Below are 18,189 nucleotides of genomic sequence, written 5' to 3' on the forward strand. Positions count from 1 at the left end.
TATCAAACACCCGGTCCTATCAGTGGTCCCTGTCTCCCTTCTTGTACAATCCAGAGGAATATTTTTACCAACTATTGTGTAAATGCAAGTTTTTTAGTAGCTCTAGAAACATTTTTAAAAAGGAGGGAATCCCACTTCATCTCATTTTTTAAGTGTGTGACAGGGAAGAGCTAAATCGGACTCCACATTGGATCTGTTTCTTTGACTTTAACCTTTGATTTTCGTTGCTTTTATTATTATAATCATGCATAATGACCTCCCTCAGGAAACCCTGCCCACCTGTGAATGGCTGCAAGAAAAAAGAAACTAACACATCACCTCACTGAGGCTGGTCATTCCAGGAGATGTTTTGCAAGACTAATGGCCCTTTTACTTTACTTCCTCACCGCCTCTCCCTCTCTGATTCTATAAAAGAAACTGGCATCCAGACCCAGATAAGATGGTTTATCGGAGACACTAGTCTGCCATCTTCCCGGTCTGCCGGCTTTCCGAATAAAGTCGTATTCCTTACCTCAACACCTCGTCTTCGATTCATTGGCCTGTCGTGCGGAGAGCAGAGTGAGCTTGGACTCGGCAACAAATTTAGCGAGCCAACCAGGAGCCTTGCTCGTGTCTAGCCAGCCCCGGTCAGGGAATATTGAGGCAAGGCCCTAGCAGCTGCCAGGACCATTTGTCCTGAGGATCTTCCCTTCAAAATTCCCTGAAGCGGCACTGGTTATCCCAGCACTTGGCAATTGAAGCAAGGAACCGACAAACTTCAATTTGGTGCTACGAGGCAATGGACTCGATTCGATTTGCAGGGTAAGTCGCTCCGGCGTGCACGCCAGGAACATATTCCCCCCTCAATCTGGGCTTTTCCTTTACAGGACAAGCCAATCTGGTTGAGGTACCCTGCTGGAGGGGGGAATTGTTGTTGGACTCTGCCCGATTCTGGGAACTGGTTCCCTGGGAACTAGTTCATTGGTTTTGTAGGGTAAGTCTACCCGATCTGGGAACTAGTTCGTTGGTTTTGTCTTGGTTTTGTGTGCATCGATGCTAGAATTTGTGCGTTTTGTGTTGGAATTTGTTGGCGTCTTCTGTGTCTTGGTGTCATCAAACTTTTAAAAGTGGAAAATACTCCATCTATCCTAAAGGAGAGCCCTTTGGGGAATATATTATATAAATGGGCAAAACATAGCCGTGAGCCTATGACTAAGAAAGACATGATGTACTATTGTAATAGGGTGTGGACCCAATATATGTTAGGATCAGAAGAACGATGGCCCCTGAATGGCTCACTCAATTATTATACAATCTCGCTGTTAGAAATGTTCTGCAAAAGAACAGGGAAAAGAGATGAGATTCCATATGTAGGAGCATTTATGCTATTGCATCAGGAGGAAAAGGAGTCAGAGGGCTGCCACCTTATGGTGCAGCAGTCTGAAAGAAAACCCAAGGGAAAACCTGTTCTACAAGGGAAGAGAAAAAAATGAGAGTGGGGACATGTTATTTCAAAACTTAAACCCCCGTCCAGGCTATCCAGCTCCCCCAGTGGCCAAGCAGGATGAACCAGCAGTTGTTCCAACTGCCCCCCCACCATGCCACCAGCATATTCACTGCCTCCTGTTTCCCCTACCCAAGGGGATCAAACAGAAGTTTCTATGGTAACACCCGGGACACAGGAACCTGGTTTAGTATCACCATCTAAGACCCGACAGGGCACCCAATTTGGACTGGGAGCCACTTCTGCAGCAGGGCAATTTCCCTTGTCCCAACATCTTGTAAGAGGCCAGGACACTCCCTTGGACTTGAGGCTTGCAATTCTGATTTCCCCACAGGAGCCCCGGGTAACATTGACAGTGGGGAACAAGTTGATAGATTTTCTAATAAATATGGGTGATCTTAAGAGGCTTGTAAATATTAAACAAAGGGGAAACAAAGTCAACCTAGGAGAAACTTGCCTGTATCTTGCCTATATACAAGTGTCCTATCTGGTTTTCTCAAAAACCCTTATCTCTGCCATCTTTTTAAAATGCAAATTTTGAAAAAGAGGGTACAGTAATTTAGAACTTGACTTGTTTTCCATAAATATTAATAGAAAGGGTTTAGCCAGCTAGACAAGTGAGCTTGATTCGTTCCACCTGCCAGAAACCCAACTTTAATGCAACCTCTTTTGTAAACCGATGGGTTTTACATTGCTGTACCTGACTCAGGGCTGAACTTTTGAAATGAGAACTATGATGTCTCTCTGTTTGTTTGTGTGTTTGTATGTGTTTTTGTCTTTGGATAACATTGCTGAGGTTAATCTGTAAATGAGCCCTATTTAATTGGCTTAAAGAAAAGTAAGTGCTTACAAACCAAACAATTCTGAATACAAGAGAAATTAAGCTAAATGAGTTTCAGGTTCACGTGAACTGGGAAATATTTAGTATGAAATTAATACCTGGTATTAATGTTTAAGTTTGTTGATCTAATTAATACAGACATGTCTTTAGAGCCATCAGCATTATATATAGTACTTTCACTGCACCTAGGTTTAATAAAAGTTAAATGAAATCTTGTTACATCTGTTGCAAATTTGTCAGCAAGAAAAATAACTTGATATGATGAAATTAAAGTAAATATAAATGAAATAAGATCTTTTAGGTAAGCTATAAGAATAATTATGTCTTAAAAATCATCTAAAATAGTTTCTCCAGATTTTGGTAACTATTACTTGCCTCTTGGTTGTCATTGGAAATTAAGGTTTTTAAGAGTCGGGGACTCTAATTTAAATATATAATTAAAGCTACTGAAAATAATAAAACATTTCAAAATGGTAGAATGTGTGTTTTCAGTTAAGAAGGTATGAGGAATGGAATTACATTTTACTGAGAAAGTTTTATACGGCCAGGATTAACTAAATTTCGATTGAAGTTACCTAAGTAAGTGGATTTTGTTAAGTAAGCTAATACAAGACTGGAATTTGATCTCTCTCTCTCTCTGTTAGAAGTGCTCCTTTTGATAACAGATTATATAAGTTTCTGTGCCCTTAGGTGATCCGTATTTGTTTTCTTTTAATCGTTTTGTGACTTTGGTTAAATGAATAAGTACTGTTTCTCAGTGACCTATGATCCTGTTGTGTTTTAAAACCTTTCTGATATTTTTGTGTATCTTTTTTTTTTTTTTTTTTTTGCGGTACGCGTGCCTCTCACTGTTGTGGCCTCTCCTGTTGCGGAGCGCAGACTCAGCGGCCATGGCTCACGGGCCCAGCCGCTCCGCGGCATGTGGGATCTCCGCGGACCGGGGCACGAACCCGTGTCCCCTGCATCGGCAGGCGGACTCTCAACCACTGCACCACCAGGGAAGCCCCCTTTTTGATATTTTTAACAAACTTCCTAAATATCAAAATCTGAATAAAGCTTTTTAGCCTCCAGCTGACTCTGAGATACTTCAAAAGAACATCTCTGAGACATCTCAGAGAGAGATGTCAAACTAATTTTATTTGGTATGTTAAATTACTTCAAAAACATTGTCAAGTGATTGGAGATGAACCTTAGGTTATGGTGTATGCATAAATGTCATTTTTATAGATATTCCAAAATTTATATGGAATCCCTAATATCTGCTATGTCCTGATATGTTATCAATCATAATACTAGTTATTCTAAGATGTTATATCCAAGTTTCCTGCTAATTACATTGTACTCAAATCTTTAACCATGCTATTTTAAGTTTTGTCCTGATGCTTTTACAAAATGAAGATCTTCAAGAAGACTGATAAAAAGGAACTTTTTAAGAAATATAAGTTTCTGATAGCCTTTAGATAATATCACTGGACTGGGTAACATATGACAAAACTAATGGGAAACCTGATTATTTCATCCAGATCAATGGGAATTAATTACATGAGACTGAAAACATGGCAGATATGATTTATGACTTTGGGAAATATACTGACTTTAATCTTTGTTTTTCAGAAAAACCTTTTCTCTTATGCGATGACCTACAACAGGTTGATAAAGTATGCCTTTGTAAACAAAGACGAAACATTTATCTTTTTCTCTCTACCTGATCCTGCCAGAATTTTTTGTCTCCAGCAGGCTGTCCTGTGGACTTGATATTATGTTAATCATTGTTTGAATTTGTTCTTTATTTCCAAATTGTTTGTGCTCTGTGTCTCCCTGCAGCACTATGTCTTTGTCATTGCTACTAGCTGCATTACTTATATCCTATTTTATAAGATTGTTGTCTCTTGCAGTACCCAGTGTGTAACCAGGCCTCAAAACAAAACTTCTATGGCTAAACATCTTAAGAAAATAAATCACTTTTATAACATGAAATAATTGTAATAATATGATTCTAGGTATGGGAAGAAGCAACAAGGGAAAATGTCTCCTGGATCATAATTAGAGGATCCAGAGAATCTTTAATTATCAATAGGGCCTAATCCAAAAATTAGCACCTGGAGTGGCATATCAAGAATCTTTGCCTGACCTGAGATGAGCCTCCCAGCACCGTGGGACAAAATTTGATCGTGAAATGTCTCCCAAATATTGGTCAGATTCCCTACCAAGAGGAGAGGATCAGTCATCGGCGATTGCAGCCCTCCAACTTGAGCTGGTGAACGCTGAGGAAACTCAGGAAGAAGAATACCTGCCATCTAGCAGCCATCAGACTGCAGCCACTCCCTATGGTGAGCCCTGAGGACACTCAGGATGTGAAAATACAGGATATAGGCTAAGATAGGTGTGGTGCATATCAAAGAAATGATTTCAGTGAGCCCAGACTCTTGCATCTTCCCATACATAGGAAAAACGCTAAATTCCTTAACTGGTTATTTGGGGAAAGGTGAGGGGAAAATGGAATTTGAAATGTACCAAAATCGAAGGTATGTCCCAGCTCACTTTATTTATTTATTTATTTATTTATGGCTGGGTTGAGTCTTCGTTGCTGTGCGCGGGCTTTCTCTAGTTGTGGTGGGTGGGGGCTACACTTTGTTGCGGTGCGCGGGCTTCTCATTGCGGTGGCTTCTCTTGTTGCGGAGCACAGGCTCTAGGCGTGTGGGCTTCAGTAGTTGCAGCGCGTGGGCTCAGTAGTTGTGGCTCGCGGGCTCTAGAGCACAGGCTGAGTAGTTGTGGCACACGGGCTTAGTTGCTCCGCGGCATGTGGGATCCTCCCGGACCAGGGCTCGAACCTCTGTCCCCTGCATTGGCAGGAGGATTCTTAACCACTGCGCCAGCAGGGAAGCCCATACACCTGAAACATTTTAAATCAACTGTACTTCTATTGAAGTTTAAAAACAATGAAGGTACAATAAAGACATTTCAAACAACACTGAAGAAGTTTGCTATCACTAAATCCTGTATTAGTAGTCTACTGCTGCATAACAAATTATTACAAACTCATTGGCTTAAAAGAAAACATGTATTATCTCACAGTTTCTAATGAGTCTGGGTACAGGTTAGCTTGGTCCTCTGCTCAGGATCTCACCAGGCCGAAATCAAGGTGTCATCCAGGTCTGCAATCTCATCTGAGCTCCAGGTCCTCTTCTAAGCTCACTGGTTATTGGCAAAATTCAGCTCCTTGCAACCGTAGAACCGAAGACTCAACTACTAGAGTCCACGTGGCCTTCTCCACAATGTGGCAGTTTGCTTCTTCATGATAAACAGGAGAATCTCTCTGACTTCTATCTGAACCCTTTTAAAGGGCTCACCTGATTAGGCCAGATCCACCCAAAATAACCTCCCCTTTGATTATCTCAAAGCCAATTGGTTACTTGAGTCTTTAACTCACCAACCTATCTAAAATATCAAACTGGGCCCCTCATCATGGCACTCCTTTCCTTTCTTGCTTCACTTGTGTCCATAGCATCATATGAGTGCTATGTAATTTTATCATATATTTTTATTATCTCCCTTACTCCACTAGAATATACACTTCTTGAATTCATGGATGTTTATCTGTTCTACTCATTACTGTAGAACAATGCCTGGATCAGTTGATACTCCATTAATTTATTCATTTAATAAATTAAGTTCATTAAATTTAAGATCATTTAATGAATAAATTAATGAATGACACAGACCATGGAAAGCTTTGAGGAACTCAAATGTAGAAAGATGTGAAGAAAAGTATGGTAGACGAATAAATATTGTTCAGTCACACGCACACAAAGCCAAATGGTTATAGACTTTAATTACATCAGCAAATCCCATTAACCCAATATATAACATAATCACAGAAGTAAAATTCTATCATGTTCATGAGATCTGCTCACACCCAGGGGGAAGAGATTATAGAGAATGTGTACACAAGTGGGTAGGGATCTTGGGAGCCATCTTAGAATTCTGTCTACCGCAAATCCTCATGAAAGGAACTTCTAAAGGATGTACTTCAGGGTAGAAGGAAAATAATCCCAGATGGAAGATCTGAGACACAAGAAGGAAGAGTGAGCAAAGAAAATACTAAACGTATGGGTAAATCCATACAAATATCAACTATTTAAAATAACAAAATATCTGATTTGTGAAATTAATGAAATAACAATATAATTAAAATATTGGGTTACAAAAGCATATGAATTCAAAGAGAATGATTAATGTTAAAGAACTCTAAGCTCTATGTATTGTTTGAAAGAAGAATAAAGATATTGATTAAAGCTGTTAAATAAATATGCAGGGACTACCCTGGTGGTCCAGTTGTTAAGACCCCAGGCTCCCACATGTGGCACGGCCAATAAAATAAAATAAAATAAATAAATATGCAGGTTAAGGGACTTCCCTGGTAGTCCAGTGGTTAAGAATCCGCTTTCCAATGCAGGAGACACGGGTTCGATCCCTGGTTGGGGAACTAAGATCCCGCATGCCACAGGGCAACTAAGCCCGCACGCTGCAACCACAGAGTCTGTGCTCTACAACTAGAGAAGCCCATGTGCTGCAACAAAAACCCCGCACAGCCAAAAAAAAAAAAAAAAAAAAAATGCAGGTTAAAATTTTTAGAACAGAAGTAGATTGTATATTAGAGAGGGAGTTTAAAAATGGAAAAATCGGGACTTCCCTGTGTCCAGTGGTTAAGACTCCATGCTTCCACTGTAGGGGCTGCAGGTTTGATTCCCGGTTGGAGAAGTAAGATCCTGTGCACAGCGCAGCCAAAAAAAAGGAAAAATCATCCCACTGCACTCTAAGATGCTCCCAACCAACCTTCTCTCCTTTATTCAGGGTCAGACTTGTATCACAGTCTGGTGGATCTCCCTGCCTCTTCCCCACTTTCTCTCACAGCCATTTGCCCTAGCAAGTTTCTTGTACCTTTAATCCTCAATTAATTGGCATCTGTTTCTCGTATAATGTCCCTAGACTAACACAAATTCCCAATTTGTTTTATAAAATGAATCTATCCATGACAGCAAAACCAGACAATAGCAATATAAGTAAGGAAAAGTACAGTACAGGCCAATCTCATTTATGAATAAACAGTTCCAAGCAAAAACATGAGTATACTAAATTTAGCCACGTATACAAAATTAACACTCTGACAAAGTTGGTTTAAATGCAAGTTTGGTTTAATACTAGAAAATCAATTAAGGTCTAAGAAAAGAAATAAAATTTATAAAAGTTGAAAGAGAAGAAATAAATATTATTCCCAGATGGTGTGATTTTCTATGTGGAAAAACCAAAAGTCTACAGATAACTTGTCAGAATTAGATAACTTAATAAAGTTGCTTGATGTATGATTAACATACAAATTTTAAAATACCATTTGCAATAGCATAAAAAGTAAGGTATCTGGAATTAAATATAATAAAACTTGTGCAAGATCTTTATGGGTAAAATTATTCAAAATTTTATAAAGATATTAAGAAGATTTAAATAGACAAAAGTACACTTTGCTCATGTTTAGAACTCATTATCGTGAAGACTTCAATCCTCCCAAGTAGATGTAGTGCAATCCCAACAAGGTTTGTGTATGTGAAAGTTGAAAAGCTGATTCCAAACTTTATGTAGATTTAAAAGAAGCAATGCACTCTCACTCTCAGAATTCACTGACCTTATTGCATGACTCAGCACCCAGGAGCAGCTGGTTGACAGAAAGGTGGAATGGTTACCAGCTCAGTTACAGTACCAGCTGGGAGACAACACCCTATGAAGTTGGGATGCTCTCCTACAGGATGTGGCATATGCCTTAATCCAGAGGACACTATGTGGTACCGTCTCCCCCAAGGCCAGGAAACAAGAGGCACAGGTAGAAGTTTCCCCTCTTACTGGTACATCTAATACCCGCCAAAAGGAGTCTTACTCCCCATTACCACAACATGGGACTCGGTAGGTTTGGAGATCCTAGTGCCCAAGACATGAACACTTCTATCAAAGTACTAGCAGTAAAGTAGAAGCTGAAACTGTCCCCTGGCTGATCTGAGCTCTCACGCCCCTGAACCAACAGGAAGAGCAAGTGGTCACTATACTGGACAAAGAGATTGATCCTTGGAGCCAGCAAACAGAAGGCATAATCAGAGTAAGGGCTGGGAGTCAAGGAGAGGGTGGCTAGTTAGGGCAGGGGTCACAGAAGATCAGTCCACCTTGTCTAGGTTTGTTAGTCGGACTGAGGTATTCCAGAGGCTTTGGGCCACGTGACAATCCCGAGCAGCTTCAGGGGGAAGAGTTATCACACAGGAACTGTTAAAATGTTTTCCAGAAATGCCATCCAGCTCCTTTGCCAAGCACAGGTAGAGGACTGGGATTGCACCTTGTTTGCTATCCTGTAGAGACACGGGGGAAGAAGAGGAGTAAAGGACACTCAGCAGCAGAGCCCTGCCCCACCCTCCACTACCCACCTTAAAGAAGAAGCTGAGGAGCCAGAAGAGGAAGTGATATGGCCAAGAGAAATGCCTCATGATCTTCGTGTATACAACACCTGGGTCCACAGAGTTCACAGTCACACCTGAGAGGGTGAGACACATGCAGTACAAAGTGAAGTGAGAGGAGGATGTTGGGAAGAAAGGGTTAAGTGTCGTTCTGCAATGTGCAATGAGGGGAGGAGGATCCTTTCAGATCTGTCGGGTAGAGGTGACAAGAGACCTGGGGGTAGTACCAGGGAAGTCAGTGTTTAGTGACTTACATGAACGGTGATATCTGAGCCAGTAAGGAGACATAAGTATTTGAAAGTGTTGGGTGATCTTGAGGGGGAACATGATGGATGATGTTGGAGGAGAGGGAAGTTGTAGGTGATGAGAGAGTTGGAAAAGGACGAAGGGAGATATGAAGATGGGGTTGAGAGAAACATAGGGTGCACAGATGATAAATGGAGGATATTAACAGCTGGCTTGGGGGATATTGGGAGTATTATATGGCCAGAATATATTGGAATGAGATGGGAAGTGTTGGGAGGTAGTGTTGGGAGTGGAGGAGTAGGGGGTGTCAGAGGCAGTTACCTGTCCCTTGCAGTCTCTGGGCAAGCTTCCCAGTGAATGAGGCCAAAAGAAGTTTGCTGCAGTCATAGTTCTGGTTGAAGGTCAAAGGTCTACCAGCCCCTATCAGATGTTCCTCATCAATGTACCCATGTGCTTGCCGGAAGGAAGACACATTCACTACCCGGGCTGACCCTGCCCGCTGAAGGGCCCCTGGGTAGAGAGAGGACCACACACCTTCAATCCAAGTACTAGAGTAAATTCCCATGCCCACTCCCCAACCTGCTTCTCCATGAGACTCCAGGAGGACAGGGACCATCCCAGGCTTTCAGGAGAGAGTCACTGGGTCCCCAGGCAGGCGCCCAGGAGAGGCACAGCATAATGTGAACTGAGACTTCATTTTTATTAGCTGTTTTCCTAATGCTCTTCCTCTTGTTTTATTATAGTGGGTTGTTTTTTTTTTGCCTAAAGTAAAAGTGGAGTTTTGCCTTTTCTTTCACTTGCCAGCTGGAGCTAATTTAATTAATCCTTGTTTATATTTTTATCTTGCTGATGGCTAAGAAGGGGAAGGAGAGGCTCGAAATGCTGTGAAAACTGTCTTTCACACATTCATACATTCATTCTTTTACTTATTCATTCCACAGTTATTCACTAGGACCCTGTATTATGGCAGACACCACGCTAGGTGCTAAGGACATATGGGTGCTAGGTTTAGGGGGAAAAGAAATGTGTGCAGAAATACTTGGGAAGGTGTGGGTTTTTTTAAATTTTAACTATCTTCCAAAAGAGTGAAAGTAAAATTACTATCAATAGAACAGGTAGAAGTAAATTAAAAAAAAAAAGAGTTCCTAACTATACAGAAAAAAGTCTGGATTATATAAAGTATCAAAAGTTGTAGGACTTCCCTGGTGGTGAAGTGGTTAAGAATCCACCTGCCAATGCAGAGGACATGGGTTTGAGCCCTGGTCCAGGAAGAGCCCACATGCTGCAGAGCAACAAGCCCATGCGCCACAACTACTGAGCCTATGCCCTAGAGCCCGCGAGCCACAACTACTGAGCCTGTGTGCCACAACTACTGAAGCCCGCGCACCTAGAGCCAGTGCTCCGCAACAAAGAGAAGCCACCGCACTGAGAAGACCATGCATTGCAACGAAGAGTAGCCCCCTCTCACCACAACTAGAGAAGGCCTGTGCATAGCAACGAAGACCCAAAGCAGCCAAAATAAATAAATAAATAAAATTATTGAAAAAAAAATTGTAGTTGTCACATATGAGTTTACTTATTGTTTCAAAATGCTAAAACTATTTTGAGCCCCCCATTTAAATGAAGAATCACAAATGAAAACTAGAGCAGGAGGTATTTAGCCAAAATTTGTTGGAGACAAGATTATTCTTAAAGAGGACAGTGAACTCCAAACTTGCAGACGTAGTGACGTGAAGACCAAAGGGGCTCACAGCCTAGTTGGAGACTGATCTTCATGCAGTGCAGGAACAGAGATGTGTACAGGGACTAAGGGAGTCCTGTAAATGGGGACGGCTGGGGGAGGCAGAGGTGTCAGGGCAGGATCCACAGCACGAGTGATATCTGTGCTGAGTGTTGGCAGCTGAATTAAGTTAGACAGGCTAAAGAGATGGGAAAGCGTATTCCAGATAGAGGGAAATACATGTGCAAAAGCACAGCCAGAATTAAAAAACAGAGTGTGGCCCAAGAGATACAGATTGTCTGGCTGGAGACAAGGGTGTGGGTTTGGGAAAGGCAAAGGTGAGACTCTCAGCCTGCAGAGGGTCTTTTAAGGAGAGAGAAGCAGTTTAGTTTATTATATAAAGTACAGAGTTCCTTCAAAGGATTTGAAGCAAGAAAGTGATATGATGAAAGGTGATTTCTTAGAAGTGGCAGAAGGGAGAATAGATTAGAGAAGGGAAGATGGGAGAGAAGGCAGTTTAAGAAACTATTACTAAGCAAGGTACAGACAGGGTATTGTAGCATGTTATAATTTTTGGAAAGGGGGGGGAAATATTTATACTTACAAATGCATAGGGTTTGGCCTTGCTCTTTGTTCACTTTCCAGTTGGGGCTAATTTAATCACCCACTAAAGGGTACATGAGACCTAGCAATAGTAGTTGCCTCCCAGGAGGGGAACGGGTAGCTGATTTTCCAAGAGAGGAGGAGACTTTTTCTTTCTTTCTTTCTGTCTTTTTTTTTTCTACTGCATACCCTTTTGTACTTTGGACATGTCATACCTGACCAAAAAATTAATTTTCTTTTAAAGAGGCTATTAGACAAGCCAAAGAAAATGTTAGGGAGAATGTGCCTGTCACCCAATCCCTCCACTCCCTAGGAAGAATACAAACCTCCTTAATTCTAGTAGCCTAATACCACCCTCAAGAAGCTTTTGTTGAGATGACTGACTCTACTAGTCTGGCTAGAACTCAGAGCTGGGGGAAAGAGAGGTGGGATGTAGATCTTACATCCTCTTGCTGGTTGTATCTGGGGCTGACTGATTCCGTTACCAGCCTCCTAATCCTGACTGTTGCCAGGTGGGTTCCCTGCTGTGTACAGCAAAAATATGCTGGGTCATTGCTCAGCAAGCATCTGGGTGCCAAGGGAAAGGAGATGACCACGGGAGACAGTAAGCACAAAAATGCCGGGGGAATGGAAAAGTGGGGGTGGCACAGAAGGTAAGCACCCCTCCTTCCTTACCTTGGAGCAGATTTGTGAGCAGAAAGGGTCCAGTGTAGTTGGTGGCAAAGGTGAGATCAAGGCCCTCTGGGGTAAGTGTAGTGGGGAATCCTGGGAGAAGATGAAAACATAGGTGGTGGGTGATGGAGTGAGGACCCTGAGGGAGACAAAGTCTGGGGAGGACATATTGGGTTCAGTAGAAATGCCACAGGAGCATGGATGTGTTGAGATGGGGGCGATGAAGTTTGAGGCTATAACTTAAGGTAGGCTTTTTAGGATAGTGTCTGAATTACAGTGTTTCCATGGTCTGTACAGGTTAGGCTTGGAGGATGCCTGTTTTGGGGCCCCTGAGCTAGAAAGGAGGTTCCTGAAATGTGCTTAGGGGAAGCAGTCAAGGCACATACCACAGACTGCAGCATTGTTAACCAGGAGATGTATCTCATGATACTCCTGCAGAAGCCGCTGAGCGAAGCTTCGGACGGAGTTCATAGAGCTCAGGTCCACCTCACCAAGCAGGAGACGGTTGCTCTTTGACGCCGCTTGTATCTCGGCCAGGGCTCGCTGTCCACGCACCCGGCTACGGCAGGCCAGGATCACACGTGCCCCGCGGCGGGCCAGCTCCTGGGATACAGCCTTCCCGATGCCTGTGGGAGGGCAGCTTCAGAGTATGCTAGTCTGGGGAGTGACTAAAGGGCAACGTGGTGGGGGGGGGGGTGCGGGGGGAGACAAATGTTCTGACGGTGGGTGCTGGTCCTCCTCCCTGCCCTCCCTGTTGGGGCTGTTGGAGGCTGAGGCCCTTAGTGAAGTGACAGGGCAGGAGGAGCACTCACCACTGTTGGCCCCAGTCACCACTGCTATCTTCCCAGTCAAATCCGTGGAGCAGCATTGGAGGTCCCAAAGATACAACTTATGCCAGACCTGCACACTTAGTCTAAGCAGGAGGACCAGAATGAGGAGGACAGAGCCAGGACCCCAGACTGGGGTGTTGAGTAGAGACCACAGTGACATAGCAGCGAAGTCTGGTCTGCCACTGGAAGTGCTGCCCATGGGAGGGTGGGGAGGGACTAGTCAAAGCTGAGTAGGACTAGGCAAGAGGTTGGTGTGGAGCATAAGGCACAAAATTTAAGGAGGCACTCACTCGTGGGTGTGCTTGAGCATCCCGTTTGAAACTGAGAGTGAATTCCTCCTTAAATTGTTTTCCCTAGCTATCTGATTGCTTCACTCCATTGCTGGTCCAAGTCAAAGATCAAGAGAGTCCAGGTTTCCCTAAACCCTGCATAGGCTCAAATGTTTCTCCAAGTGAAACTTGGGTTTGCACTCTAAGATGAACTGACAGAGCTCCAGGGACTGGAAATTAACTTCCTCATGTCTCGAATCACTCTGCTTAAGTGGGGTCATCCCCTTCTTCCCCTACTGGAAGGAGACTCTTATAAATTCTCCAAACTGAGGCAGACCCCACTTGGAACCCTTATGTCTGCTCCTTTGTGGGGATGGGGATGCTTCTCCAGAATGCCTCTGCTGGGGAGCCACCTTGGCCCTAAAGCAGGGTCTCCTAAGGGTGTAATGGAATTATTCCCTGGAGTCAGTGTTCTATATTCTTCTAGACCACTCCAGTTCACGAGAGCACACACTTGGAAGAAACTGACAGACATCAGGCCAATACTTAAGGCAACTCAGGTGTTTATTTCTGGCAAGCAGACAGAAGGAAGGTAGGTTTCACACTGCCTGAGGTTCAGGGCTCAGAATGGGGCAGGCGCTTGGAGGGGAGTGACCACATTTTGGGGGTTGAGCTCTTCATTAACTGTGCCACGGTCACCTGGGGCTTTGGGGCACCTATGTGGGTGGAGGAGAGGTGCCACCTTCTTTGTCCTCCTTTTGAGGTTCAGCAGAGCTGAGCAGCACCTGGGTGGCTGGGTTCCACATGCTCACACCAGGAGCCAGCTCCAGTGCTTCCGGCAGCAACACGGGCTTCCGCATCACCTGGCACTTGGCCTCGAGAACTCGGGGCACGGGATGAAGCCACTTGTGAGGATCCTGGCTCTCCCCGTCCCCAGGGTCCAGGCCCTGCAGAGCTACGCGGGTGCGGCCAGCCCACAGCTCTCCCAGCAACTCGCCCTCCCCCTCCCAGCCGCTGGGCCACTTGGCACCCGGCCATAGTCTGGGGCTGGGGCTGCGGGCCACGTCGGGGCGCGCCGGGTGTGTGGCAAGAAAACGGAGCCCGGGACTAGCGAAGGGCAGCTTTGAACCAAAACCTGGCGACGGTAGGCCTAAACTTAAAGTAGGGAATTGGAGGCTGGGGCCGGGGCCCAAGGCTCGGAAAGGAACGCCAGGTGCGATAGGGAAGAACACTGACGGGGAGACGCGGACGCTGGGGGCGGAGGCTTGCGGTCCGGCTGGGGCCTCGATCTTCTCGCCCCGCTGGCGCCCGCGGTAGGCTTCCAGGGGGGACGTCTCGGAGTCTGGGACCAGAACCTCCGCCAGCGGGCGCACCCAGTGGCGCGACAGCCGCGCTGGGTCCAGGCGCGCCATCGCCGCCTTGCGGCCCATTCTGTAGTGCAGCGCGCTGGGCCGCGCATCGGCGCGCCCGGGCTGCTGCGGCTGGAACCCCCCGGAGGCGCTGAGCGTGGTGGGGCCGCCCGCAGAGGGGCCGGACACCGACACGACCGAGGGGATGCGGGGCATCTTCTCCTCCTTGAGCTCCGGCCGGTCTCCAACCGCGTACGGCTGCGGCTGGGAATAGTAGAGGTCCTCGAGCGAGAACTGAGAGCTGAGGGGCTGTGCCCTCTCGACAGAGGCCTGAGGGCTGGCTACCAAGGACAGCTCCAGAGAACGGTGGGGACTGCCGGCGGGCGCCATCTCTTTCGACGGTTGGCTGCTCGCGTTCAAGGATCCGACTGCAAACAGGTGGCCCCTCGCCTGGTCGTCCAGTTTCTCTAAAGGACCCCTGGGCCCTGTCTCCTGAAACAGGACCGGGGTGGGTAGGGGGCCCGGGGTGACTCTCAGTTCAGGAGGACGCTCCCAAGATTCCATCCGCTCCTGAGAGCCTGTATCCATCCACGATCTTCCTAAAGGGATCTGGTCCACGTTCTCTTGGTCCTGGGGAAATGCACCAGGGTTGAGGTGAGGGGTGAGTGGTGAGACGTCAGAAAGGGTAGAGAGGAGGTTGGAGCAGTCCAGTGAGGCCCTGAGGAGATCGAAGACGCGGCGGGGGCAGCGGTGACAGCTGGGAGGTAGCTGGGGGCTGAGCTTACTTCGCCTTGGAAGGTCTCCTCCAGCCCCACCGAGGTCAGCACGTGTAGCACGGGTACGGATCCCTGAGCCCAGGCATCCGTCGTGCAAGACAAGGGTTCCTCGTCCTCGCCCCATGTGGGGTCCTCTGCCACTGCAGATTCTCCCTCGTCCCTGGCCAGGAAGCGCCACTCGGTGATCTGCAGCATGGCTTCCCGGGCCTGGCTGATGGTGAATGGAATGCACTGCAGAGGCGAGAAAGGGTCTCAGCCCAGCAGGGAGGGGTCAGGGAGAGGGGAGATGGGTCTGGAGAACAAGGATCCAGGCCCACCTGTTGAGTCAGGTAGACTTGAAAGGCAGAGTCCATGACTCGGGCCAGCAGATCAGCCAAGATGTCCCCCACCACTTCCTCGCCCTCTTCGAGAGCCGTGAGCGCCATCCACTCAGCCTCAGTGAGCCGCCCAGGCACTATGTCCACCTGCGGCACCACCGGAGCCGTAGGCGGCCGCGCCTTTTCCGCCTTGGATCGGGTCACCCCGCGGTCTCGGACCTGCCTCTGTGGGAAAGGAACAAGGCAATCAGGGTGGGAAACTAAGGAGTGGAGAAGCAGTTATGGGCTAGGAGGAAGCTTCCTCAAGTGGTCTAGTAGGAAAGAAAGCCTTTAGAGAGGGATAATTTACTAAGAGACTACCATGTGACAGATGCTTTTCAGGTGTGTGACCTAGCTAATTTAATTTTCATAACAGCTCACTAGCCCATTTTACAGACAAAGAAACTGAAACCTGACAGCAGTTTACCTCCACTTGCTTGGGATTACACAGTGAACCCAGGCTATATATAGCTCTAACTGCACAGTCCTTGCTATTTGCACTAGTTCAAAGTGTTCAAAACTCTTGCAAGTTCAAGAACTTGAGAAAGAAAAGTCAATAGGACTTCCCTGGTGGTGCAGTGGTTAAGAATCCACCTGCCAATACAGGGGACATGGGTTCCATCCCTGGTCTGGGAATATCCCACATGCTGAGGAGCAACTAATCCCACAAGCCACAACTAGAGCCCACGCGCTGCAACTACTGAGCCCATGTGCTGCAACTACTGAGGCCCATACGCCTAGAGCCCATGCTCTGCAACAAGAGAAGCCACCGCAATGAGAAGCCCACGCACCACAACGAAGAGTAGCCCCTGCTCGCTGCAACTGGAGAAAAGCCCGCACGCAGCAGTGAAGACCCAACACAGCCAAAAATAAATAAAGTTATTTTAAAATGTAGGGGAAAATAGTTTAAATTGTCATATAATCTCTGGGTGAGAAACAGCTGCCTAAGCATAAAAGTAATGTAAGAAATAATAAAGAAATGGATAGATAAGTATATATATATATATATATGTCAAATTTTCCTCCGCTTATTTAAAAAAAAACATTCCTAATTAGAAGGTGATAATAGTAGTTTTCATTTACTGGCACTTAAAGTATATCAGTCACATACATGGATTCAATTCCTACATTTTTTAGACTACATACTATTTTTATCCCCATTTTACAGAATTTGCCCAGGACAACAGAGCAAGGAAGTAGTGGGGTCATATTTCATATGCCAGTCTGTCTGACTCCAGAGTTTGACTTTATCCTGCTTCCTAAACAAAAAATATGAGCAACAAATTTTAAAAAAGGATAAATATCCCCCAATACATTAAAAATGCATAAAATTTTTTAAAATCATAAGACCTCCAAGGATAATAAGCAAAGGACATAATATTTCACAAAAGTGGAACTGTTGATGACTAATAAACTTTTGAAAAGCTGTCCAACCTTCAAAAGTACCAATTCCAGTTTTATGAACACACACAAAGGCATATTCTGAAATGAAAATATATATTCTCTAAAATAGTCCCTGTGATGTCATTTATAATAGCAGAATATTGAAAACATACATCTAACAAAAAGAGAATAGGTGGCTAATTGTGTGCTACCTATATGATGGACTATTATGCAATGATTAAAGGCAGTCTTTAGGAAGAATTTACAATAGCATAGGTAAATACTTATGATGTAATGTTAACTGAAAGAAGCAGGATACAAAATTACACATCAAGTATGATCTCAGATATGTAAACCGATGTGTTGAAGAAAAGGAAAGCACAAAAATTGTAATAGTGGATATGTTTCTTTCCTACACTCTTCTCCATTTTATAAGTTCTCTACAGTGACTTTGTATCCTTTTATAATCAAGAAAAATCCACTGAAAAAGAAAAATCTAGTCCCCCCAAAATCCATATTAAGGACATAGGAATTTAGTAGCAGATTCTTGGGAGCTTTCTCATTTCCCCACAACAGTCTCCCTGAACCTGATTCCTTCTAAAATTTACCTCCCAACGTAATCTTCCCAAACCTTTGCCTCCCCATCCCCACCCTTATTGCCTCATACATGGTGTTCCCCAAAATTCATTCTCCCCCAACTCTGGTGTTTCCTAAACCTCACGCTGAACTCAAAATCCCTTAAGCCTCATTTCCTCTCTCTGCTAGAGAGAACAGTCCACTTGGCAAGCCCAGGGAATGGCCCATGGCCCAGTCCAGGCTTGGCCAGAGCAGAGCAGGTAGGGAGAGTTGGTTCCTTAGACTTCCCCACCCAGCGTATCATGTGACACCCGTGATAACGGCTTTAAACAATTGACTTTCAAGTACAGCCTCAGAATTGTTGTTTAATCCATTTCTTCCTCCTGAAATTCTCTAAATGTATCATATCTAGCAACACCTCTCCCCAATGCCTAATTCTGGTTTATCCATTCAAATGGGTACACCTCAGTATAAGAAACATTATAGATGCATTAACTGTTTCCAAAGTCACTTCTTGTTCTTGAGCTCTGCACCACCCATTTAACCCCTTTCCCTCAGGTTCCAAGTGTGAAAATGCTTGTGAGTGGGCGT

The 18,189-nt window shown here is 45.1% G+C and overlaps 2 protein-coding genes across 4 annotated transcripts; both read right to left on the bottom strand.

Annotated features, from left to right (window-relative positions):
• Window positions 1–4,900: 4,900 nt before the first annotated feature.
• LOC309834027 (retinol dehydrogenase 12-like) lies at window positions 4,901–13,093 on the bottom strand. 3 transcript variants are annotated; one of them, XM_082672626.1, is made up of 6 exons: window positions 12,872–13,093; window positions 12,446–12,685; window positions 12,063–12,152; window positions 9,386–9,574; window positions 8,789–8,895; window positions 4,901–5,191 (listed from the first exon to the last, which is right to left on the bottom strand). In XM_082672626.1, exons 1-6 carry the CDS (start codon window positions 13,086–13,088, stop codon window positions 5,051–5,053), a joined length of 984 nt encoding a protein of 327 aa, XP_082528752.1. In that variant the 5' UTR covers window positions 13,089–13,093; the 3' UTR covers window positions 4,901–5,050. The 3 variants fall into 3 exon arrangements, with proteins under 3 accessions (XP_082528752.1, XP_082528753.1, XP_082528751.1); XM_082672627.1 differs by having other exon boundaries at window positions 5,054–5,217; XM_082672625.1 differs by lacking the exon at window positions 4,901–5,191 and adding an exon at window positions 7,494–8,713.
• Window positions 13,094–13,874: 781 nt separating this feature from the next.
• On the bottom strand, window positions 13,875–15,493 carry LOC309834051 (uncharacterized protein C2orf81; the record flags this gene model as incomplete). The annotated part of the gene is made up of 2 exons (XM_082672662.1): window positions 15,293–15,493; window positions 13,875–15,137 (listed from the first exon to the last, which is right to left on the bottom strand). Exons 1-2 carry the CDS (start codon window positions 15,476–15,478, stop codon window positions 13,875–13,877), a joined length of 1,449 nt encoding a protein of 482 aa, XP_082528788.1. The 5' UTR covers window positions 15,479–15,493.
• Window positions 15,494–18,189: the final 2,696 nt, after the last annotated feature.

This window comes from Grampus griseus (genome assembly GCF_964374135.1).
Source record: "Grampus griseus genome assembly, chromosome: 15".
Taxonomy (NCBI): Eukaryota; Metazoa; Chordata; class Mammalia; order Artiodactyla; family Delphinidae; genus Grampus; species Grampus griseus.